Raw genomic sequence first — 25017 nt, 5'->3', positions numbered from 1 at the left:
GACTATAAGTGGCATTGTTAAATCTAAATATAACTAGAGATTGCAAACGTATCCATGTATCTACCCTTCAATCTATCATGTTTATAACTGCATTGACAATTTACAGGAAGGTTTATCACTTAATGTGTCCCCTTTACTAAGAATCCATAACAATACTGGATTTCCTGTGGAGCTGCGTATTCAAAGGCCTGAATCAATGGATGTTGAATCTGCATCAGTGCTGCTAAGAGACGGGGACACTATTGATGACTGCATGGCGGCATTTGATGCTATCAGTTTGACTGGTGGGCCAAAGAAGGCACTGCTATCTCTGGGTGCTGGTATGCTTTTGCAATGTCTCATCTTAGGATGATTGTTACTACTACTGTGTGGCCGTTTGTTTGCATATTGGAAATTACACTTCCCAGGAATTAGTAATTCCCATGAAGTTCCATCTCCTAGGAAGATTGTAAAACTGTTTGGTTAATTGTAGGAAGTTTTTTTGTGGAATTTCTATTCACCTAGGCCCTAGGGGGGACTGGGTAAATAACTTCCCCCATATTGTGGGAAGTGGAACGTCCCAGAAAGTAGAAATTCATGTACTTTTGTTAACCAAACGACCTATGATCATTTTAATTGCCAGGAATTTATATTTCTTATCTGCTCTAGTGTCAACCAAACGACCACTTAATTTAGAATTTTATGTTCTGTTGATTTAATGTTTTTCTGATCTCAGTTCTCCTATATTATAATGTTTTTGAATGAGGTGTTTCACCAACAACTAGTTTCTGCAGTTTCCTTGTGTTACAGTACTTGATGTAAATAGCACCTTTCTTGAAGCAGTTTTGTTTGGCTTGGAGCAGTAAATGACTAAAGGAAAACAGCACCTGGGTTGAGAGGCCTTTCTTAGATCAAGGAGCTTAAGTCATTGCTTCAGTAGTCTCGTGTGGAGGTTGATAACTCCTGAGGTCGAGATTTCTATGCGGCTGTTAATATGATCAAGGATCACATTGTTGGGGAGTTTTGGGAGTTCTTTCTGGATTCTGATGATGGTTTGCCTGTCAGAGTCTTCATAATATATTCATCACCCTTGTAGTGGAGTAGGATATTCTGTGAAGGTCATGGACCTGTTACCTATCTATCAAATCATTAGTGTGTGCATGCTTTGTGGTGAGGTGTAAGGTGTCTTCACGAGCTAGGTGTTGTGTTATTGAGCGTTTGTTTATCACATCATGATACTTTTTGGAATGGGAGGCAAATGTTGGATGTGATATGTGACTTATATATCACAAGGTAATTGGTGATCTTAGAAATGAGGGCACTCTGGGGTCAGCTTCGAGCTAGATTTTGAGAAAGCATATGATATAATGATAGTGTGTTTTGGTTTCACACACAAGGTGATGAAGAGGAAAGGTTTTGCTTCTGGGTTGAGGAGATGAATAGGGTTTTCTATCTACTTCCTGTTTTTCCTTGTTAGTTAATTAAAATGATGCCCTAGAATTGGCTTCAAGCCTGCAGAGCTTTGCAGCAAGAGGATGTTTTGTCTCCTCTATTACTTAGGCTCTATGAGCAACTAGAGTTTAGGAAAACTTAAGGATGAATAAGGAATGTAAACACTTTTAATGCTGTTTCCTCAGTCTCAGAGACGGTAAATATGCTGAACTGCAAGGATACTTGGTGCTAAAAAAAATTATATATATTTTCATCATATTACTAATGTGGTATGCTTTAAGGTCTAAACACTTTTAATTCTGTATGCTTTAAGGTCTATATTCGGGTGAGGGAGATTGAGTGGGATGAATTAGGGCCAGGGGAGATTAGATAGGAACTGAAACATTTGCAAGCACTAAGATGGCGGCAATGGGAATACTTTTTATTTTATTTACGGAATTACCTGTCAGAAGCGTCATTAAACTCGAGCAATGGATGCTGAATTGTGTTGAATCTGCTATAGATATGTTCATACTCCCAGTGGCAAACTGGACCCAAGTTGCAACCTGCCTTTAGCTGAGTCATTCTTTGGCCGCAAAATTTACATCATCTATCTGTGATTTGCAGGTAACTTTGTCTTTTCATTTCGACCCGAGATAAAGGAGGAGCGTGATTCTTGCACATCTTGCTCAGTTGAATGGTCCGGAAATCTAAAAGGGGAAAAGGCTGTTCGTCTATCAGGTGTCATTGATAAATTAAGTTACCAAGTTCGGAAAACTTTTTTAGCTGAGTCTTGGAAGTATTCCTTTAGCACTGTTGGCTGTTCAGTGAGATCTGGAGATACGCATGTGGCTCAAATGCATTTCTTGGTTCAGAGCATTACGAGAGATGTTCCTATTATGCGGCCTAATGATCGTCTCAAAAGTAAAAGTTCATCAATTGCTCTGCAGGAGCAGAAGGAGTTATTTCTTCTTCCAACTGTGCGAGTATCTAATTTACTGGAGTCAGATATTGATGTACTTCTAACCGAAACAGGTATACTGATGTATTTTTTTTGTCTTCTTTTTTGTTTGATTTTGAGTCAAACTGTGGTATTGCTTCCTAATCTCATGTATTTTTCTGCAGAAATCTCTGTAATTGACGGTTTGAAGAACATTAACCAAGCAACTGTTCAAGGAGGCTGTACTGTTGATCTGTATGCTAACCCTGCTGTTCTATTCTTCAACATTACATTAGCTACGTTTAGCTCTAGTTGTAAGCCTGTGAATTGCAGTCAATGGCTAAAAAAACTGAACAAAAAGAAGGATGGTATTCAGTTTCTGGATATTGATTTGGAATTTTGTGGTGGAATGTACTTTGCTTGCTTAAGGTTGGCTCGTGGCAATAGGGGCATGCTCGAGGTAATAATGATACAGGAACTTGCTATGGTGGTGGCATATTTTAGTAATTTTTAGTATCAATGGTTACGTATATAAGTGTTATCCTGATCTCAAATTTTGGTCAGTTAAACAACTGAAATTGTTTCTCTGTCTGATGCAGGCCACTATTTTTACACAGTACACATTAAGAAACGACACTGGTTTTCTATTGTTCTGTGCTGCACCTCATCATAAACCTTTGTCTAGGTTCTCACTATACCATTATAATGATATAGAGGCTACCCAGCTGTTGTCAATACTCTTGTGTTTCCTTGACATATATGTTATATCCCATGGTATGCAGGGATGCTGGTGAGAGTTATGCCATCACTACTCCTCCACAATTTGGGACTCTTTTGCCTCCAAAATCAACCAGATCATGGTTCATGAAGTGAGGTTCCTATCTTTCAACTGCCTTTGATTCCTTTTTTTTATAGTGCCTGATGTTGATCATGTGTAGTTTTTTTTTTTCTTTGTTCCTCTATTGCTCCCCCCAAAGAGAAGTGATAAATGTTCGCTTGTTTTTATTTGCCTACGCGGGATGAGCGCGTTTTAACGACCTCATTGTAAAGGTTATGATTGAAAATGTTTTGAAATAGAGAGAAGTCGCCAACAAGTCTTTAAAAGAAGACTCATAAATCTAATTAGATACTGGGAAATCGTAGGCACAACTTAGGGACTTATCCAATATAGATATCCTCATCATGACTCCATTAATGGTCAATGAACCGTAGACTTGAGGTCGGGGGTGAGGGTACGAATAAGATCAGGAATCAAATTCGTCAATTGATGATCTATACTTAATATCAATTCATGTCATGTTTTATGCAAATATACAACTACGTAATATGTTAATGTAATCTTATAATTAGTCTATGTTGGTTCATTAAACAAACAAAAGACTAATATTTGGTGACATGTTATTAAAGCAATCAAATTACTGAGTTCCATAGAGGTTGTCCAAATTATCCAAATTTAATGTTAGAACAACTCTTTAGTTCTTGATTAGCAGAAATAAACATAGAAATAAACATGTGCGGTGATGAAAACATTAAATCATAGAACATGCATATGAATAATTTTGAATAATAGATAGAAGAAAATAAAAGGAAAGGCTTAGAGAAGAATACAAGAACGTGTGAATTCATTTAAGTTGTGACAAGTAAATTGTTAGTAAAGAAAGAAATTAATTTTAATTAACCCTCATGAATTATACCTTTGTCACCCGGGTCTTGTATAATGGTTTGCAGGATTAGGAATCTTGAAGCTTGAAATAAGAAATTCGAAGGTATGAATGTGTTTGAATATGAGTTTGACTGTTTGAAGATGAGTTTGAGTGTGAGTTGTTAAGGATGTCAAGGTATTAAAGCCTAGGAAAACATTGTGAAATGTCGTTCAAAGAAACGAGCTATTTATAGGTAAAGGAAACTGAAAAATCACGAAAAGGTAAGGAAATTGTGCGTTGCGTGCACCGACTTTATGGCCAGTTTTCTATTGTTTTAAGATTCTTTTTGATCCTTTGTTAAAATCTATTATTTGAAATCCGAAATCAGATACCTGTAGGAGTAAAAATCTGATGTTCTAAATATCCTTTAAAAATTAATTATCAAAAATAATTAATATCAAAAAATACAATTAATTATCAAGAATAATTAATTGGGCCTTTTCTAAATAGCCTATATTTTCGAAATGCTTTTAGCTTAGCTCGTTTGATTGCTCTTTCTTTAGACCGGACCAATTAGGATGACAATATGTTTCATTGCTGGACTCAATAGCGAGACACTATTTTGTGTCTACAATGAGGAATAGAAAAGAATTCTAATGTGTATTCTACTCGCAGATCGAGTAAGTTGTGTATGGAACTGCTGGATGAAGAATCACCTAAGTCAATCTTAGACTTGGATGCCATATCAGGCCTTGCAGAGATAAAATTTAATAGACTACAAGGAGCTGGGATTAAGTATTTGGTCAAGTTGGGGATCTCTTTGGGACCATTAATGAGTAAAATAGATGTGCCAGCACAAATGGTCTCTGTTGCTCCGCGGTATATAATCTTCAATGAATCAGATGAGCAGCTTTTTGTCCGACAATGTTTCTTAGAGGTTTGTTCTTGATCCAGCTGCACGTTTTTTTTAAAGTTAAGTTTCAGTTCCATAATGGGGTGAAACTTTTAACCAATTAACTCATTTCACTGTACTCTGATTGAAGGATGACTTTGGGGAGACAGTTAGAATCAGCAGTAAACAGAAAGCAGCATTATCTTTCAGGGTTGCATCCTATGATAAGCGGGATATCACCTTTTTGGAGAAATTATTGCAAAAGCACAAGGTTTCGGATGATGACGCATCATTTTTTGTGCAGTTTAGTCCAGATGAAACTGTGGGGGGATGGTCAGGTCCTGTTTGTGTAGCTTCACTTGGATGTTTCTTCCTGAAATTCAAAAGAAATGTTGAACCTACTGTACATCAGTTAGATCCTGTAACAAGGGAAGATGATATTACTTGGGAATTTGCAGCTGTTCATGTGGTTGAAGAAGGTCCCGCCTTTGTCTTGCATTTCTGTAGACCACCAGATACTTGTCTGCCTTATCGAATTGAAAATCATCTTCGTGATGCTTCTATTACTTATTATCAAAAGGTTTTCTCCCAGATATATGAAATTGTTATTAGAGTACCGTCAGCTTGTATAAAACTTTGTGGCGTTACCATTATTGTGGAATCTGATTGTTGTAAGTTTCCAGGATTCATTTCAGCCAGAAACTCTTGCAAGCGGAGGCAGTGTGAACTATGTCTGGGATAACTTGACTCGACCGCACAAGCTCATTGTCAAAATTAATGGTAATTCTACCGTTATTGTGTGTTGTTGAAATTTGGGATGCGCATATTGTTGAAAAAGAATAATTGTTGCTATCACTTACTCACTTCAAAAAAAAAAAAAAAAGAAAAAGAAGATTACTTGCTGTTTGCTACAGCCTATAAGCCTAATATGCATGCATGTGAAAAGCATTCCTTGCAAATCAGATTTGTTTAGTGGGGCAGCTTCTTCTTGGGGGTAAAAGGAAGTTCTGTCTTTGAAAATTCAGATAGATAATGACATTTCTTGCCTGCTTTAGGTGTTCAAACGCTACGTGAAATCAGCTTAGATAAACTGCGCACATGGAAGTCCTTTTTTCGGGTGGGAAAACAGAGAGCTCTGCCTTCTCATTTACCTGTAGATACCAGAGCCTCTGATAGAAGGGGCACGAATCTTGCTCAGATGAATGGTATTGATGTCGAAAACGTGGGGTATGAAGTATATGTTGATGGTCCTACTCGTGTTTTACGAATTTCTCACTCACCTGGAAGACGTAATGCTGATAGCAAGTATCAGTCATGCATGAAGATTCAGTTTAGAATCTCTTATCTTGCAATTCGCTTGCTTGAACCCTGCAAGCAGGTGAGTGAAAGAACACACCAATATTTTTACTATCTATATTCATATGGTGAATGTATATCAACACCGTTTTACATTTTTGTGCATCTTAGTTTTTGCTTTTATATTTAATTTTTTTCAATATGTTTTATTTACCATCACGAGGTCTCCTTTAAACAGTCTCATCTCATGAAGTTCATTCAATTAAATGTCTTTTGTGGAAGCCCAGAGTGTCTTGTGTGATGTGTAGCACTGCGAATATATTGTATGCTATCAATTACTTACGTCCCTTGATCATGCTTGAATTGTAGTTGATATGTCATCTGTTAGTGTATTTTAATAAAAATGAAGTAATGGGTGGTTTTTCACAAATACAATAATTTAAATCATTCTTATATGGTTCCTAATTTTTTCATTTCAATATAGGATCAGCTGGAGGATTTGGATCCCTATGATCTGCCAACGTACACACCGTTTATTATTGGTAGATTAGATAACATTAGTATTGATTCAATCATTATTGATCAGCGGATATACAGTCAAATTAGGGTACAGGTGAGTATCATATTCTTCCTGCTCTTGAGCATTTTTCTTTGTGTTTGCTTAGCTTTTCCCTTAACTGCTAATTCCTAGAGACCTTCAGATGTGAAAGATTAATTGAGGATATTTTCAGCACAGTTATGTGTTACACTATTTATAAATGAAAAAATAGTTAAATAACTAAAACAACCATTTCTTTTTTTTTTATCATTATAATTCTTTAATCTATGAATCCTTAATAAAAATCAACTGTTTATCGCAGTCTATGCATGTAGATGAAAAATGGGCTGGAGCTCCTTTTGCAGCTATGCTCAGAAGACATCTCACGTCCAACAATTTCACAGATGACTCCATTCTCTATGTTGTCTTTGTCTTATTTCCTGCCACCTCAAGCATCCGAGATGTCAGATACTCATCTATTATTCTGCAGGTATAATTAACGCTCTTAGTTTGCATGTTTACTCTGTTAATATTACTCTGTTAATAATACTGGCATATAATGGATATTATCATTTTACTGATTCTGTTATGTACTAATGCGTGCTAACTAGTGGTATATTGATCTAATTGTTCTTTTTATAACAGCCAATTGATCTGAACCTTGACGAGGAGACATTAATGAAAATTGTTCCATTTTGGAGAGCGTCGCTTAGTTCAAATACTCAAAGTCAACAATACTACTTTGATCATTTCGAGATCCACCCAGTTAAAGTGAGTAGGGTTTCTTGGCCTTTCCTTATGAATGATTTTCATAATTTTAGCTTCTTTTTTTTTTTGGACCTGGAAGACTGGAACTTACTTATTTCTATTTTATTGAGATCACGGCAAGCTTTCTCCCAGTGGATTCGTACTCAAATTACAACTCAGGACAAGAGGCATTAAGGTCTCTGTTGCATAGCGTCATCAAGGTAAAGAGAGTGTAATATCACCAGGGGATTGTTGATAGGTTCCCTGTACTTGATTTGTCTATCATCTCAATCTTTCATGTTTACCTCTTTCTTTGATTTTGTATACTCGATAGATCCCTGCCATTAAGAATCTAGAGGTAGAACTCAATGGTATCTTGGTTACTCATGCTTTGGTAACAACTCGTGAGCTGCTTTTAAGATGTGCAAGACACTATTCATGGTAAGTTTGCCTGTTCTGCTATGTCTTCCTTCTGTATCCCTCTTCTCCATATTCGTTGCTTATTTTTGTTTGAAATGCTGATTTTAGGTATGGCATGCGGGCTATTTACATTGCAAAGGGAAGCTCATTGCTCCCACCAACTTTCGCATCAGCCTTTGATGATTTGGCATCCTCTTCTCTGGATGTTTTCTTTGACCCTTCCAGCAGCTTGTTTAATGTTCGAGGCCTCACCCTAGGTAATGCAGTTTTTAGCCTTTTACCCTCAATTTCCAAAACCTGTGAATGCACCTCTTTTGCTGCTTAGTTCATAGTAGCTAGATGCATGAGGAAGGAACAATCATTTTTCATCACTTAAATCACAATAAAGCAGTTGAAAACACACACTTTCCCCATTCACAAATGAGGACTGGGTTCACTTGGAATCCCACGCTAATTAGCAAAGCTCTCACATACGCTTGTCATTGTTACATTATATATATATATATATATATATATATATATATATATGTTTAAGTTCATATGAGAACCACCCTTATGGTGAGAACCGTGAGAACCACTCATTTTCCTCATTTTACGAAGATTTTGATCATTTCATAACATTTTTGCTCATTTTTTGTTTCACTTTTTTATGGTTTTGCTCATTCAACTATTTTATGCTCATTTATCAACGTTTTTTTTTTTCTCATTTTACGTTTTGCTGATTTTGCTGAATTTTTTTTTCCTAATATTTTTTTTTTTTGGAGTTACATCACTTTTTCATTACAGTTACATCACTTGTTCATTATAGCGTGTAAAATCCATTCTCATTTCTCATGTAAGTATGCATTCTCATATGAATTCATTTCTTTATATATATATATATATATATATTTAACAAGGGCTGAGTAGATAAATTTTTGATGAAGAAAAACGCTTATAAAAGTACCCAAAGTTTAATATACTATTATTAATGATCGCAAAGAAGTTGTAGCTAATGTAATTATTCTAAATCTCAATCGTACCCATTAAAATTTTAAGCAACTTTTTTCATTTATATGTTTATCATTATCAAATCTTCAAGGAATTTTAAAAAACAGCTCATAAGTGGATGAATTTTTAAGAAATTGAAGGATTAGTTCATCATTAGTTACTAAAAAAACTGCTAAATTGCTTTTTTAAGTCATTAACAAAAAAAATAGAGGTAAACTTATATTTTATGATTGTTAGGAATGATTTGAGGAAATAAGTACGAATTACACCGGGAAAAACGCTTTTTTAGAAAAAAGAAAAAGAAAGTAGTAATATTATATCAAAAACATTTTTTCAAAATTAGGCAAATAAATCTAAGCCAAAGATATAGGAGAAAAGAAAAGAAAAGAAAGGCACTTAAAATAAAGAGAGAAGAACCTTTCAAACACAAAACTAGAGGTAAATTTAAAAGAAAAGCACTAAAAATGTTGAGAGAAGAAACTTTGATAAACAAAAATACCTACAAAACTAGGTTGCAAGGTTCGAAGCTCCAACCTAAGTTTTTCCTTAGTACCTAAGTGCTTTCATCTCAACCATTGTGCCAACGTTAATTCATGTGATGAATGCAATTGCTTAATTTTATTTACATAGTTATGGGGAGCCAACCCCCATCCGCCCCACTTATGATCCGCCACTATGTGTACACACACACACACACACACACACACACACACACACACACACACACACACACACACATATATATATATATAGGGGAAGGCTCTTTTGAGAACACCAATTTTTGTGAGAACAAATCTGAACCATTGGATGCTTTAAGTCTAAGGGTTGAGATTTTTCTAAAAACAAAAACAAAAAAAAATCTCCTTCACCCATCTCAGATCACGACATTTTCATTTCAACCCATTTTCTTTCTTCTCCTCTCACCATCAATGGTGGAATCAACACCACCAACATCCAGCGATTAGTACTACCCTCGCTACTCTCTCCTCTCACCATCAATGGTGGAATTAACACCATCAACATCCGGCGAGACCAACACTACCACCGCGATTCTCTCTACTCTCACCAGTGACGGATTCAGGAATTTCCTAATGGTGGTTCACCACCAATTACTGTTCACTAAATCAAAATAATTTTTAATAATGCTTCGAGATTTTTTATCGTATCTAATCTATTCCAAGATGTGAAACCCCCACTAACAAAAGCATCACCTTTAAATGCCTTTTTATCCTTGAATAAATAACAAATGAAACAATAGGCAACATCCTTTTCCACACTATACTCAAGTCAACTCCATGTTTCAAACCACTTGACAACAAATCGAGTGTTTGAGGAAATAAAAAGTCTTTGGGTTGACAAGCTTTTCTCTCAATGTAAGTTCTCCTCACTAAATCTCTATCATTTTTATGGAAATCACTCATCTTTCTCCTGAAGGTCTTGTGGAAGATTGGTGCAATCAATTTCACTTTGACCAAAGACCGGACCGCCAGGAGGATTATGAGGGGAATTGTGAGGGGAATTTTGAGGAGAATTTTGAGGGGAATTTTGAGGAGAATTTTGAGGAGAATTTTGAATTGAATTGTGTGACAGAGAGGAATGGTGTTCGCTTGGTAGTTGAGGAGACAAAATTTGTTCATTTTGTGTTAAATGTAGAGGAGAATTTGGAGTTGGATTTTTCTTAGTGAAGAAACTAGCAATGTTTTGCATTTTGTTTGGAGTACGTTTTCTCTTCATTATCAAATCTGAAAATCAAGTAACAATTGAACTAAATGAAGATGTATCTCACCAAATAAAACATGAGTCAGTTTGCCATAGACCATAAACTATAATCAACAATAAGAGTGATAACACCCAATTCAAATATAATGTCATTTCAATTTTCAAACACCAATAACACTCAAATCAAAACACAACAACAAAATCAACATGTATAACAATTCTAAATTATATAATCTGATATATAAACACCCATAACAACTGAAATTGCAGTTTATTTTCCAATTCTCATGAAATTGATAAACCCTAATCTATAAAGTAAAACAAGAAATCAAGCAAATTGAGTTGATTAAGATGTACCTAGTCACCAGTCACGACTCTTGGAGGATGTCCGTCCAGGCGTCCACCGTCGTCCACCAATTTCCGACCAATTCTGCTGTTGTATGTTCGCAACTGCAAGTCACGACACGTCAACACCGATGGCGATTATGCGATACGAAAGCACGAATCAGCCAGGCAGCAGCAGGGGGTCTAAGTCCACGAAGCCGCCGCCGGTGAGGCCGTATGATGGGAGGGAGAAGTGAAGGTCTGATATTCTATGAGAGAGAAAGGGAGAACGAGGTCTGCGAAGAGGTGCTTAGGTGAGAGAAAAGAAAGTTGAGAGAATACTGGAAAAAAATGTTGCGTGAATTGTTTGAATTTTTTTTATTATTGCTGGTGCACGTGCACCAGCGTGTTAGTAGGTAAATCCGCCACTGACTCTCACCATCAATGGTGGAATCAACACCACCAACATCCGATGACTAGCACTACCACCATGATTCTCTCTCCTCATGCTCGTCCAATAAGCGATTCAAATTGTCTTTTTCATCTTTCTCCTCCTTCCAAAATCATTGCCGAAAATAGGTGATTTCGTCTATTACTCTGCCGGACACATCATCGAATCGACGATTTGTCTTCTCGTTTGCACGATGCTCAGCGACTTTTTTTAGAACAATGTATATCATGTTCTGAATTAATGTATATCATGTTCTAAAACAATGTATATCATGTTCTAAAATAATGAGCTAACATGTTCTAAAACGATGTACATCATGTTCTAAGACAATGTATATCATATTCTAAAACAATATAGATCATGTTCTAAATTTTAAAGTGTTCTCGTATGTATATATTAGTCTTATATGCACACAATGCGTGCAAAATAGTTACTGAAAGGGAGAAGAGGAAGAGCGAAGACATTGAATAAACTGTAAATAAAGAAATTGTGAAATGTGTGTAACAGTTAGTCATGTGAGTTATGCCATCAAGTTATGGTTTTTTTTATTAAAAAAATGGGTTTTTCTACGTTGTGCCCCTGTATTTTACGAAATTCTATATTGTACCCGACTTTTTGGGAATTTCCATGTCGTACACCTAAGCTTTCTAAACGTTACATAAAATACTCTTATACACAATATCAAACAGTAGATTTTGGGACTTTCTTACCCTGTGAGCATAGAGTAGGATTTTTGAGTCTTGTTAGTTGACTGAGCTTTGGGATATGATATGAGGAATTGAAGGCTAAGTGAGGCTAGAAGTAGGATTTTGTATTAGTAAGGGTATTTTGTATGACGTTTAAAATGTTTAGGGATACAATGTGCAGAGTTCACAAAGGTCGGGTACAATATAAAATTTAGTAATACAGGGGCAATACGTAAAAAAACCCTAAAAAAAATGTATAGTTGATAATGTTGATTTTAGAAGTTATTAACTTTCACGTGAAGTATAAAGTGTTGTTTTTTTCCATTTTTTAATAGACTAGTCAGTTATTTTTTTTGTCTTTTTCTTTTTTTTGTGTCGCGCCTCCTTCCCTTATAGAATAGAGATAGTAGCTACTAAATAAGGATAAGGTTACTTGAGGGCCGCTTAAGGTTGGCTACGCGATCTTAGAATGCCACGATTTTTATCTGTCAGGGGTTGTGTTCGAGTGAACTCTAGATGAGCAAAGTGTATGATGACGTCCTCTAGTTCCTTTTACTTTTTTTGGGTAGGTATCTACCTCTTTTTCACTTGCGATTCCTTAGTTATATTTCACATATATCTTTTGGCAATAGATTCCAAATGCCTCCTTTTGACTTCCTTGAACCATCCTTAATACTTGTTTATCGTACTTTTGTTAGGGGTTCACACAATCTCTAATGACTCTGTAATTGTTTTTCCTTTTTATTCTAAAAAAAGCCTCATATTCATTAGTAGCTATCGTCCCAAAAGCTTTCATGTGAAGAGTAAGGGTCAATTAACTCCTAGAGTAAGTTGGTATTGCCTACCAAAATCACTTGTGCTATAAGGATTAAGGATAGTTTTGAAAAGCTACTAGATATGTATTTAGCTTCTTAAATCATGTGACTAGCTAGAATAAAGTTATATAATTGCACAAAAACTATAATGGTCTCTCTCCCATTTATTCTTCCATATTAAAATCCTCCATGTACACCTTCAATACCATTGCAAATTGATCCCCACATGTCCATTTGGATCTCCATCAATATTAAATCTCCTCTAATAAAAATTATGTGTGTGCATTACCTTGAAAAATTTATCTATATCCTCGCAAAATTGTCATTGGTCTTGGGTTAATGCCTTGGTCAAATGGTGGTAACTGGTAAGGGGAAAGAGGGTGGTTGGGGTAAGGTTTATCGTGAAGGGAAGAGAGAGAACTCAGGAATGGGTTAGTGTTAAATTGTTAATTAAGGTATTTAGTATTAAACAAGGATTATCTAACAAAAATATGATGGTATTGGATGGAATCCGATAACTGGTGGTTTTAGGTAGACGGAATTGTAGATTTATAAGTTTTTCAAGTTTCAGGTTGTTATGAGGATAGATCTTTCATATACTAGTGCTTCATTTGAAGTATTGAAGCTAACCAAAAAGGAAAGTGTAAAGTTTATTTCGAGACATTAGAAAACGAAAATATCATGTTTATTAAGGGACGGAAGGAGTACTGTGCCGAATTTGACCACTCTCTGCTGGATCATGGACTTGATAATTACCCCTCGCCCCGTCCCACTCCTTCTTGAAGGTGATTTTCCTGATCCGTTAGCTTCTGAGACAGGTACATTTAAGTTAATCAGCAAATCTATTGAAGATAAAGGTTTCTCCGGAACAAAGCGGTATTTTGGTGATCTTAGTAAAACTGTAAGTCTGCCATCTTCTACCTTTCAATTTGACCGTGTGGCAGTGCTTGTTCATCAGATGGTGCTTTTTGCAGTTAAAAAATGCTGGATCCAATATACTTTTTGCTGCAGTGACTGAAATTTCAGACTCTGTACTCAAGGGTGCAGAAAGCAGTGGCTTCAATGGCATGGTATTGTAATCTTAGCTTTTGCATTATGCTAATGTAATTTGTCCTGAATTTGGTTAAGATATATATAGATACAACTTAAAACCTGACATGTGCTGTCATTGTACACGAAGGTGACGGGTTTTCATCATGGAATACTAAGGATAGCCATGGAGCCTTCATTACTGGGAACAGCATTTCTGGAAGGAGGCCCTGATAGAAGAATCAAGCTTGACCGAAGTCCTGGAATCGATGAGGTAAATGTCAGGGCAGATTTGATGAGAAAAATTGTCGATGGCCTCTTAGTTCGTTTCTTTCTGTGAATGTGGCTCACTGTACATAAATAACATATATCAGGAAGAAACGACTAAATGGAAGGTCACTGACATGAGCTCTTTTTTAGCCTCTAGATCTCCATACCTTGAATTGCGAATGCTGGACATCTAGACCAAAGTGCGTTTCTCTCATATGTCACTGACATGAGCTCTTGTAACGCAGTTATATGTTGAAGGGTATCTGCAGGCTATGCTGGATGCGATATATAAGCAAGAATATTTGAGGGTTAGAGTTGTTGATGATCAGGTACTTCTTTTAGCATTTTAGTGCATTGGAATTTGCTGGCAACTCATTATAGTATGAGAGAAACAATTGAGAGGGGATGAAATATTCATTAGATGCTATACATGTAATCCAAGGATCTAGAATTTGCTTGTGCAATTCACTACTTCACTAAATACTCAATATATTGATAAAAGAGCATCTTCCTAGGAAACCAAATGACCAACTTCCTCTATATAAGCTCATTAATTCCTGTAACTAAACATTGTTAACCTCCCGCACCCTGTATACGTGGGATGCGTGCTGGGTTATGATGGTTGTCTTTGTACTCACAGGGATGTTTGCTTGAAAGTGCATGTAGTATAAAAGAACATATGATTCCTCCAGTTCATAATTTAGCATGTCAACAAATTACTTCGTTTGTATCATCCCATTGTTCAGTTCATATTGTATAAGTTTGGTTTACGAGACAAAGATCTTCTCTTTAGTTAGGGGTCTCAGGTTATCTCATTGAGCTAGATGTTTTCTCTGATTACATAGTATTTTGAGATGTATTTACAATTATTGGCAGGTTATTCTTAAAAATCTACCTCCAAACAGTTCGCTTATTGATGAGATCGTGGAGAGGGTGAAAGACTTTCTTATTAGCAAAGCTTTGTTGAAGGGAGATTTTTCAACTAGCTCCCGCCCTCTAAGGCACCTTCGAGGAGAGAATGTAAGTGTATCTCTCCTTTTTATTATTTTTTTCTCTTCTTTTAAGTTAATGACACTGTATGTATGGAACTTCGTCTTGATATTTATTTTTTTCGGGCTTAATACCCTTTTTACTGGCATTGATTGTTGCAAGTCATTTTTAACTTCTTTGTTGGCTCCTAACTCAAGATTCTGAAACTCCTAGACTTTTGATGTTGAGATATGTTAAAACCTCAGCTCATTATTGATATGATGCTATTCTAAAAGATGAGGCTCCTGGAAAATTATTATCTCGACTTTTTTAATGAAAAAAAAAATAATCACAGATCAATGTTCATCTTTATGTAGGAATGGAGAGTTGGGCCAATTGTTCTGACTCTGTGCGAGCATCTCTTTGTGAGTTTCACAATCCGCATGCTGAGAAAGCAAACAGATAAGGCCACGGGAAAACTGAAGTTGAAGGAAAGATGGGTGCGTAATCATGCAGATAGTGAATTGAGTAGCTCTGCTGCTGCCACTTCTAAGGAACCTAAGGAGGGGAAATCTATATGGAGATGGGGATTTGGGAAGTTTATCTTATCAGCAATGGTGGCTTATGTTGATGGACGATTGTGTCGCTGTATACCAAATCCTGTTGCAAGAAGGATCGTAAGTGGTTTTCTACTGAGTTTCCTTGATAATAATGACAAGTCTAAATGACTGGTATACTCGCACTTGGAGTCGGTGTTAGGGCTCAGGTCCACTTACTATTGTCCCTCTTATGGTAGTTGAGGGATAGTTTTGTTTCCCTTGGAGTTGCATGTAAATGAATTACTAGTCATTAGGAATATGTACATAGAATGACATTCAACAATTTTTTTGTATATTCTTTCTTTCCTCTCGCTGCTGTGGTTGTTTATTTGTCTCAGAAGTGATTAAAAAGGGTTTTGTTTATGTGAATCCAGAATGATAAGTGTAAAGTAGTTTCCTCGGAAAAAAAAGAAAAAATTGTCCATAGTGGTTGATCTGCCATTATGCAAAGTGATCTTTGAATTTATGTACAATCCAGGTAACATTGTATTTCCTACTACATATTGTAATAGGGTTTTGCAAAAATAATGAAGGCTTTGTTTGGTAAAGAACGGTTTGGGGCAAAAAAATAGAAGTTTGAACTTATATTAGAGGATTTGACTAGTCAATCCTCTAATTTGAGTTTTTGGTAAAGAGGTTTCAATTAGCCGATTGTGCTTAAAAAGATAGGGGGAGGGACTCTTCGGCATTAGAGGTTTGGGTATGAGTGGATCAATTACATTTATGTCCTAAAATTATTGAAAATTACATTAATAAACAACAAAAGGTACAACAATCTATTATGTACATGTTATTAATGATCATTTCACACAAGTATGTAACTCCATTTCTCTTACTTTACTGATTGTATTATTTTTTGTTTTATGTAGAGAATCAAGCTATATCCCAAGGGATATTTTATAATATTAAAGTAATGTTCCACAAGTATCGTATAAGTATCTATAACAATAATAAAATAGGACAAGTCATTTATGATGTACAAAGTGAGCAGCAGGTGATAACTTAGTGGTATTGGCATCACTTTCATTTTCATATACTCTTTCTTTGCAAAAGACTTCATCTTACCTTCAAAAAAAAATACCATGTACAAAGTGTATTGGCAGTTGTTTGTGTCAAATATGTATTTACACACTAAACATACAACTAATAACAAAGGTTTAGTCATATAAAAAAAAATAAGAAGCTTCGTACAAGTATTTTTCCATACCTTTAGTGCATCACTGGCATGCCTACATGTTAGCATGAGTTGTCATTGTCATCCTAGATTAAAAAAAACTTAATTTTCCTTTACAAATTACATATATGTATTATTTCATAACACGTATAATACCTTCGTATTTTTTAGTTGCAACATTTGCTTTGTGGCACTATTAATGAACCAACTTTATTTGTTAAACTATCTCGCATCATTATATAAGAAAAAACATAGTCAAGTAGGGTCATGTTAAATTCGTCTCAATGCGATGATTTCAAATATCAAATTTTTATAATTTTTACTTACACCAAGTAAGAGATATTAACATTCAAAGAAACATCTCAGCAAACGTGAAAAAACAAATAATGCAACTAAAAAAAATACATTAATATTATATGCAAAAATATTGAAATTTGACTATTTAATTGATCCTCTATAAAAAGATTGTAAAAGACAATTAGTCTTCATGTAATGAAAGCAAAACATTCAATACAATCAAAAGATTAGTAGGAATGCCATATCTATCTATTTCTATTCATTTATATATATCGTTTACCTTATCTAACTTATGTTCTCCGTTAAGGTTGAAACACAATAGGTAGTGAGATAAGTGTTGCGGCAAGCAATTGATGGGTACATACAAGTATTTCCTGAATGATTGCAAAACCAGCGACATTTCACTATCAAAAACATCCTTAAAAAAAAGAGCACCCCCGGATTTGTAATGGCGTCACCCATCGTTGCATATAAAACCACTGGCACCTCCATAACTCTACTCTTTCTTCTATATAAATAACCATATCATATCTATTATTTTACTCTCAACAAACGTATCTAATATAAGCTCTACATAATATCATCTCATTTCTAAACAATTTTTATATTCATCAAGAGTCTAGTCTTTTTTGGTTTCCAATAAAAAGAAGCTAATAACAAAAACCAAAGCCATTTCCTTTAGATGGACTCAGAAACTCAAAACTTGAAGGTATCAGAGAAGAAAGAAGAGGGTAATGAAGTAGAAAACAAGGCTACAAATACCATATCTACCCAGCTCTACCTTCGATCACCGAAACCACTTGATAAAGATGTCGTCCTCGAAAGAATCCAGCGGCGTAAGTGCATGAACAAGGTGAAGAACACATTCCATTCTTTGCTCAGTTTGAATGGTTCCAATTCAAATGCATCCATTACTACTCAGGATCAGATGTGGGTTGACCTCGGAGATGCCTTTTCTTGCCCCTGATTTCTACTAGTTTCAGTTGTTGGTTTTAAGTCTCCAGTTATTAATGTTGATGATTTTGAACTTGGTTCAGACTTCAGATGATTCGTACACAGAGACGGCTAAGGCAATGTGCAGGGTGAATAACTGCACGGAGCCTCCAGAATATAAGGGTCCAATTCTACTAGTTGTCCGTCTAAAGAAATTAAATTCCTTTCCAATTTTATTGAGTGTAATATTGGATGTAAATGTAAAGAGATTAATTTATGTTTGGCATTTTTCTTTTTATCCTCCTATTCTCCAAAAAAAAAAAAAATTATTAATATCAAAAAATTTAATCTTTATACTTTATTTCGTCGATACTACTGCTAATCATCATTCCTACCTAGATTGTTTTTTATTAGGAGACAAAGCAAAAGGAATTATTATTCTAAAATCATCTTGAATCTTGATATTGTCACTTTTTTATAGGCCCTAGTCCCTACCTGATTTAGCAGTGTTCATAAGAGGGTAATAGTTGTGAGTACGGATTCTACACTTTTAGTGAAACTTTACCAGGTGGAGTTGTATATGAGCCATACATTTTAAAATTAATGGCTCATATTGGTGGAAGGGAAAGATTTAGGATGGATTTTGATGAGATAAAATAGAGGGATTTTGAGAAGAGAACGTATGAACCATTATTTATTCAATGGTTGATATTGCTCAAACTCTATCTTGTAGAGTTATTTTACAACTCTAGATAATCTAAACCCAATAGTTGCTTTTTTTTTTTTTTTTGACATCAAGGAAGCGTACAACCAAACTAAAACCGTAGAAGCAAAACTAAGCACAACAGGAATACACAATAGTTGACCAGATCAGGCTAATCCTTCATCCGAAATCCATAGAATGTTGTCGACACCAAAGCGCTATCTGTTGGGCCTCCGTAATTTGCGTCCGACAAACTCTTAATATCTTACAAGAGGGTAAGGAGAAGCCCTCCTGGCGCAGAGCTCGAATAGTCCATTTAATAGTTATATCTTGATAGTCGCTGGAGTTTAGGATTTGAATGAGCTGAGTTGAAGACGTCAGGAGAATGATATTCGAGTGTCCAGCTGCCCTAGCCCAAGTAACGGCCTTAAGACAAGCCATAGTCGTGGCCGCTATTGCTGAAGAAGCATAAGAATAGTTGCTGAGGAAACTCTTACCCTCTTATAAGTGTAGAAAGTTCACAAAAGATTCATCTCATTACAAGCATATGACTTAGGGCCTGTTCTCCCCAGCTTATTTTCAGTTCAGTTCAGTTCAATTCAGTTCAGTTCAGATCAGTTCAGTTCAGACCAGTTCAGTTCAGTTCAGCTCTTGACAATACTTTTACTCTCACATATCACTATTCATTTCAGTTCAATTCAGTTCAGTTCAGTTCAGATCAGTTCAATTCAGTTCAGTTCAGTTCAGTTCAATTCAGTTCAATTCAGTTCAGTTCAATTCAGTTCAGTTCAGCTGTTTTATGCCGAAGAGAACAGGCCCTTAGGCCTGTAATTTTGTAATATCTTCCCCTTGAAATTTTCTGCGCCGTTACACTCGATCTAAATGAAGGCCTTAAAGTTAAAGGGATGCTTAATGAGTTAATGGTAAATCTATTTCTTCTAGTATTATATAAATCCCGGAAGATCTTGTGATGACTAGATATTGTTCCATTTCCTTACTCATCTGTCTTCACATGAATCTCATTTATCTATCTCCATTTTCAAAAAAAGTTTTATATATATTTCACAAGAAATATCTATACAAATATATTAAAAATCGTTCATATCAAAATAATGGTGCCACATGACACTCTCTAACGTGACCTTTAAAATGAAAGGGAAGAATTCAACTATCAATTTACTAATTAATGTTTAATATTTCAAATTAAAACATAATAAAATCTTATAATTATATGTAACTATCAAGACATACAAGTTATTTGCTTTTTGATCTCGAACATTATTATTAAGGTAATATTATCCTACCCTAATTCCGTTGAAATTATTATTTTTATCCTCAATTCCTTCGATTTAAAAATAAAAATAAAGTATCATGCCATATCATTCATTTTTGAATTTTACACTAGATAGAAAAGTATGAAAAACTAATAAAATCAATTATGAAATTTATGAATAATAATATAGTTGATAATTGTAATTGACCCAGGACATCGCCCAGACCAAAATAATAATTTTATATTCATTGCTTGACCTAGATAGCATAACCTCAGCACTAATGTTATGAGAAAAATATAACAGGGAATCTCTCCAAAGTCCAACTCTTACCCTCTCCCTTGAATAGGGATGACAATTCAATCGAAATCCAACCCAAAACAAACTGATTCTAAAATACCCAAGTGATGGGATATGAAAGCTGGAAAATCCGATCCAATCCATTGCTATTCCTACTCCTCAACCATCAAACTCAAACCTAACCCAAAAACGATTATCAAAGTTTTCCATAGATATAAAAGAGAAAGCATTCATTACACCTATGTTGCCTTTGTTAAGTTGCCACGAAATACAATAGGGGAAATCGAGTGGTAATTATGATTTGTATTCGCACCACAAAATCATTGGTGGGACTTGAGAGCAGAATCCGCTACTCCTTTGATGCATTTTGTCATTATCCAAGCCAATCTCTTCGATGAAAACGTTATTACACGACCCTCCATTCTAAAACGAAGGTCAGAAGTACTTTCATCAGCAATGTTCAGCTCAATATATAAAATCTATGGAATTGCGGTAGAACCAGATATGACAATTGACAGATAATGTTACATATTAGCATGAAGGTAAGGTAGTGCTAATAAATTCTTCCTAGCAAGTCTTACATCTACTTTAAGTAAGCAGACCCTATTTCTCAACTTACACCTCAGATCAGAGACATTTAGGGTAATGAATCAACAATAATCTCTCAAGGAAGAACTACAAACACCTTAACCTTTCACTTACTAGCTAAGAAGCAACAATGAAAAGCCAGAAAGCTTAACAATTTTACTTCAGCAACCCAGAAGAAGAGAGAAGCCGCAGAGCTTGTTTAGAATTGTTCAAGACTGCAGTAGACCTGGGTACCCGTGTTCTCCTTTCCTTCAAAAACTCCAATGAGTTCTGCACGCAATGTGCAGGAGGTAGATCCTTTAGAATAACAGTTTCCACCCTGAAAGATACAAGAAAGAGTAATAAGATTATGCCATTATGGCGCAAGTTCAAGACCAAGTGTTCATACTTGGTCAATATGTATTGTGCTTTTTAAAGAAATCATCTTCAATGACAGGAAGCCCTCATAGGAAGGAAAGAAAGAACGGGTTCCATGAAAGTCAATTAGCATTCAAAGCTTGTATTTGCCCTATGAAAGGCTCTCAAGCTTTGCTAAGATTGGCACATTTTTCATATTTACTAGGAGCACCTCATACCCTGATTTTTTGGTTTTCTTCTTCTTTGGTTTTCTCTCCTCTTTCTCATCCTCAGAATCTGATAAGAAAACTTGCCTGCAAATACCAGTATTCACTACTCAATAAGAAAATCCCATAACAGATAACACAAGAACTCATAGGCTAAACTAATGCATTTGCAGATATTACGACAAAGATGGTTGAAAAACATACTTCTCACGAGCAGCAAGCAAGTTTACAATGTCATTTGGAAGCATCCCAGTATTGACTTGGGATTGTTTATTTGCATCAGCCTCCTCTTCATCTTCAACCATTTCATCTTCACCATCAGATGCTTCAACCTTTGACTTCGGTCGTGGAGTTAACCTTTCAACTAGTTTCTTTCTACGTTCTTTGCGTTCACGCTGAACCCTAGATTAAAGGAATAATGAAAGCCACGAATATATTAAACAATTATGAACCTAGAATCAAGCAAGAATGAATAAAATAAGCTGAACACATAAAGATTATCTACTTTACATTGGACATTTAATTTAAAGACACAAATACAACACCATGGATTGAATTAGATTCAAGATCTATACATCTATCACATTTTCTTCTGAACTATGAGTTTCACTGAGAGACTGCAATCAGCGGAGTTCAAGAAATATATGATTCTCTATTTATTCATTCAAGCAATTGTCCCATTTCAACCGCTTAAGACATATAATCACTTAAACACTAATGACTAAACTACAGTTAAGACATACTAAATCCATTACAAAATACTTGCAAGACTTTGACTTTCTCACTTGCCCAAGCACAACTTTTTATCCATTAATATCTTTGATTAGTTATTACTTATTAGTGGAAAGCATGGCGTAAGTTGACATTTCAAAAATACACTGAGACTAATCCCACAAGGTTCCTTCTAAATATATTAGTAAAACATATGGTCAAAGCTAGTAGATGAGTAACGCAGAACTCAATCTGGTTTCTTGAGTATATACAACTTACTAGTAGCTAGCTTAAAAAAAGGCAAACCCATCAAAACCCAAGAAATTAAGTACTACTTGGTAACTTGGTGTTGAAACCCATTAAATACCCACTTGTGAGTGTCCCACATTGGAGAAAGAGGAGAGAATAAACCACTTAATAAGATTAGGAGTTACTCCTCCTATTACCATTTGGTTTTAGGATGGAACCTCCTAGCTTGTAAGTGGGCTAAACTCTCTTCCTCCTTATTGGGTTACCCAGACCCATTTTCAAATTCTCTGAAATTTAACATGGTATCAGAGCCCGTGTTTTAGGTCTCTTCTAAACTGGACCTCTAATCAAGCAACTGGGTAAGGGTTTACCTCGACAAGATGTAAGAGGATTATTTCTAATTACCTTTTCAGTTAGCTCTAAATTCTAAAGACACTCACAAGTGAGAGTGTGTGTTGAAACCCATTAAATACCCACTTGTGAGTGTCCCACATTGGAGAAAGAGGAGAGAATAAACCACTTCATAAGATTAGGAGTTACTCCTCCTATCACCATTTGATTTTAGGATGGAACCTCCTAGCTTGTAAGTGAGCTAAACTCTCCTCCTCCTTATTGGGTTACCCAGGCCCATTTTCATATAATCTGAAATTTAACACTTGGCAAATCTCTTAACTCAGATTCTATAGGTCTTGTGTCCAACTCTTATCAAGTGTGTTGTTGAGGGGTATGGAATCCCTTATCTTCTCCCTACTCTAAAACACCTGACCCGCAAATGCCAAACCAATGAGAGTTCAGTCCGACCTGTTCCCCTCATCATTTAAAATAAACCCCAAGTATAATATGGATCCCTTATCTCCCCCCTACTCTAAAACACCTGACCCGCAAATGCCAAACCAATGAGAGTCGAGCTCCGAACATGGTCATTCTCCTCATCATTTAAAATACACCCCAAGGATGATATGGACCAAGCACAACACATAATACCCTAATTAACATCCCATCCTCATAAAAATTATTATCGAAATTGAATATCAGTATGAACAACAGCAAAAGAATCCCAATCTCAGATGAATAAGGCAGGTTAAATTCGAACAATGATTAATGATTATGCAATTGACAGCAGAAAATATAAGTTAAAGTTTGAATTGAGAGACAGAGAAAGAGAGAGAACCTGGCTTTACTTTGCTGCTGAACTTTCCTAATCTCTTCATCTTGTTGTAATGCCTGCATATATCAATGAATTCAAACATTGTTAAATTTCTGGGAATTGTGTTCTTCAAATTTATGAGAGAGAGAATAATATACCTGATGAAAAGTAAATTCCTCAGGAGCGTCGGAGTCATCGTCTTCTATATTAGACATAGTGTTGAAAAAAGCTCAAAATTTCAGCTCAATTTGAATTCCCCAATTCTAAGGGTTTAGGGTTTTCGATTACTCTTTGTTAAGGGAGAGTGTGTCAAATTTCTGCCTGAAGTAAAAATTGACTAATGTGTGAGTTTTTGTGGTGTGTGGGCTTTTGCTCAGTGTCTTGACGGGTTGAGCTCTTGGGCTCACATTAGGTTAGCTTTAAGTAAATATCTTAATCGCCTCCTTTTGTGTGGTTATGTTAAACTAGTTTCCGGATTTTTGTATGTGTCTCGTGATGAGATGAATTTTTTTTAATATGTCCTCAAGCATGTCATTTGTTCAGAGATCCAACAAGCTCCAATTCTCCATCTCAATAATATTGAAATTTGTGCTTCTACCAAGATTTGAATATTGCTCCCATGTGGGAGATAAGAAGCTATTCCAAGGATCCTTGTAGATAACTAACTAGTTATTAGGCCCGGTCTATGCCCCGTAATAAAAAAATTTCATTTATTTTTTTTTTTTTGAAAGAAAAGGGATTTCATTAATATTTCGCCAAACGGCACTTACAAGTCATTTCTGAAAAACATAAAATTCTAATAGAAATACATATCACCCTAGAAATGTAAACATCGCAGATTTGACTTAATTTTGCCTTAATAAAAATCTTCATCTGAAGCAATGCAATCTGTGAGTTCGCTCTGGTTCGGCATACGATCTGCAGATGCGGAAATTTTGGGATGAACGTACTCCAATAGTCTTCCATAATTTTACAGAAGTTGTGAAACCCTAATTCTTCATGTTGAGTCTCGAACTTCAACAAATGAGAATAATTTCTCATACCTAAAAATAAAAGAACCATACTCACAACTCCCATAGGGAGAAGGAGATTTCCAAAACAGAAACTAAAAACCCCATAAAAGGGTTTGAGAAAATCTCATAAAGAGATACTAATTTATTGAACAAAACAAGAAAATGAACTAAAAACTGAAAATAAAAGGGAAAAAGGGGCTTACCATGGATGAAAACATCCATGGCAGCCCCCTAATTGATGAAGAAGGGGTATGATAGGCTAGGGTTTTAGAGAGAAAAAAGGAGAGGGGAGGCTAGGTTTTTTAGTTAGGATACCAAAAAAAAAAAAAA

The 25017-nt window shown here is 35.5% G+C and overlaps 2 protein-coding genes across 5 annotated transcripts in view; one reads left to right on the top strand and one right to left on the bottom strand.

Annotated features, from left to right (window-relative positions):
* The window catches only part of LOC104896009 (hypothetical protein), a 30850-nt gene extending 14671 nt beyond the window's left edge, over positions 1 to 16179 (top strand). Inside the window, exons 16-36 of one of the 3 annotated variants that reach the window (XM_010682673.4) lie at positions 107 to 320; positions 2038 to 2445; positions 2536 to 2810; positions 2950 to 3035; positions 3133 to 3219; positions 4669 to 4930; positions 5037 to 5465; positions 5569 to 5665; positions 5941 to 6263; positions 6672 to 6794; positions 7042 to 7209; positions 7365 to 7490; positions 7598 to 7687; positions 7801 to 7907; positions 7995 to 8143; positions 13690 to 13772; positions 13846 to 13941; positions 14052 to 14174; positions 14416 to 14499; positions 15047 to 15190; positions 15517 to 16179. In XM_010682673.4, coding sequence (XP_010680975.2) covers positions 107 to 320; positions 2038 to 2445; positions 2536 to 2810; positions 2950 to 3035; positions 3133 to 3219; positions 4669 to 4930; positions 5037 to 5465; positions 5569 to 5665; positions 5941 to 6263; positions 6672 to 6794; positions 7042 to 7209; positions 7365 to 7490; positions 7598 to 7687; positions 7801 to 7907; positions 7995 to 8143; positions 13690 to 13772; positions 13846 to 13941; positions 14052 to 14174; positions 14416 to 14499; positions 15047 to 15190; positions 15517 to 15867 — 3825 coding nt within the window. In that variant the 3' untranslated portion in view covers positions 15868 to 16179. Of the gene's footprint in view, positions 1 to 106; positions 321 to 2037; positions 2446 to 2535; positions 2811 to 2949; positions 3036 to 3132; positions 3220 to 4668; positions 4931 to 5036; positions 5466 to 5568; positions 5666 to 5940; positions 6264 to 6665; positions 6795 to 7041; positions 7210 to 7364; positions 7491 to 7597; positions 7688 to 7800; positions 7908 to 7994; positions 8144 to 13689; positions 13773 to 13845; positions 13942 to 14051; positions 14175 to 14415; positions 14500 to 15046; positions 15191 to 15516 lie in introns of all 3 variants that reach the window. The other 2 variants (XM_010682672.4, XM_048645793.2) reach the window with 2 other exon arrangements.
* Positions 16180 to 20595: 4416 nt separating this feature from the next.
* Positions 20596 to 24054, bottom strand: LOC104896008 (hypothetical protein). Of its 2 annotated transcripts, XM_048645794.1 has the most exons (6): positions 23833 to 24054; positions 23699 to 23751; positions 21772 to 21969; positions 21580 to 21654; positions 21119 to 21323; positions 20596 to 20839 (listed from the first exon to the last, which is right to left on the bottom strand). In XM_048645794.1, exons 1-5 carry the CDS (start codon positions 23887 to 23889, stop codon positions 21161 to 21163), a joined length of 546 nt encoding a protein of 181 aa, XP_048501751.1. In that variant the 5' UTR covers positions 23890 to 24054; the 3' UTR covers positions 20596 to 20839; positions 21119 to 21160. The 2 variants fall into 2 exon arrangements, with proteins under 2 accessions (XP_048501751.1, XP_010680973.1); XM_010682671.3 differs by lacking the exon at positions 20596 to 20839 and having other exon boundaries at positions 20928 to 21323; positions 23833 to 24052.
* Between the last annotated feature and the right edge of the window lie 963 nt (positions 24055 to 25017).

Source organism: Beta vulgaris, chromosome 6 (genome assembly GCF_026745355.1).
Source record: "Beta vulgaris subsp. vulgaris cultivar EL10 chromosome 6, EL10.2, whole genome shotgun sequence".
NCBI lineage: Eukaryota > Viridiplantae > Streptophyta > Magnoliopsida > Caryophyllales > Amaranthaceae > Beta > Beta vulgaris.
This window is presented reverse-complemented; position numbering and strand designations above follow the sequence as displayed.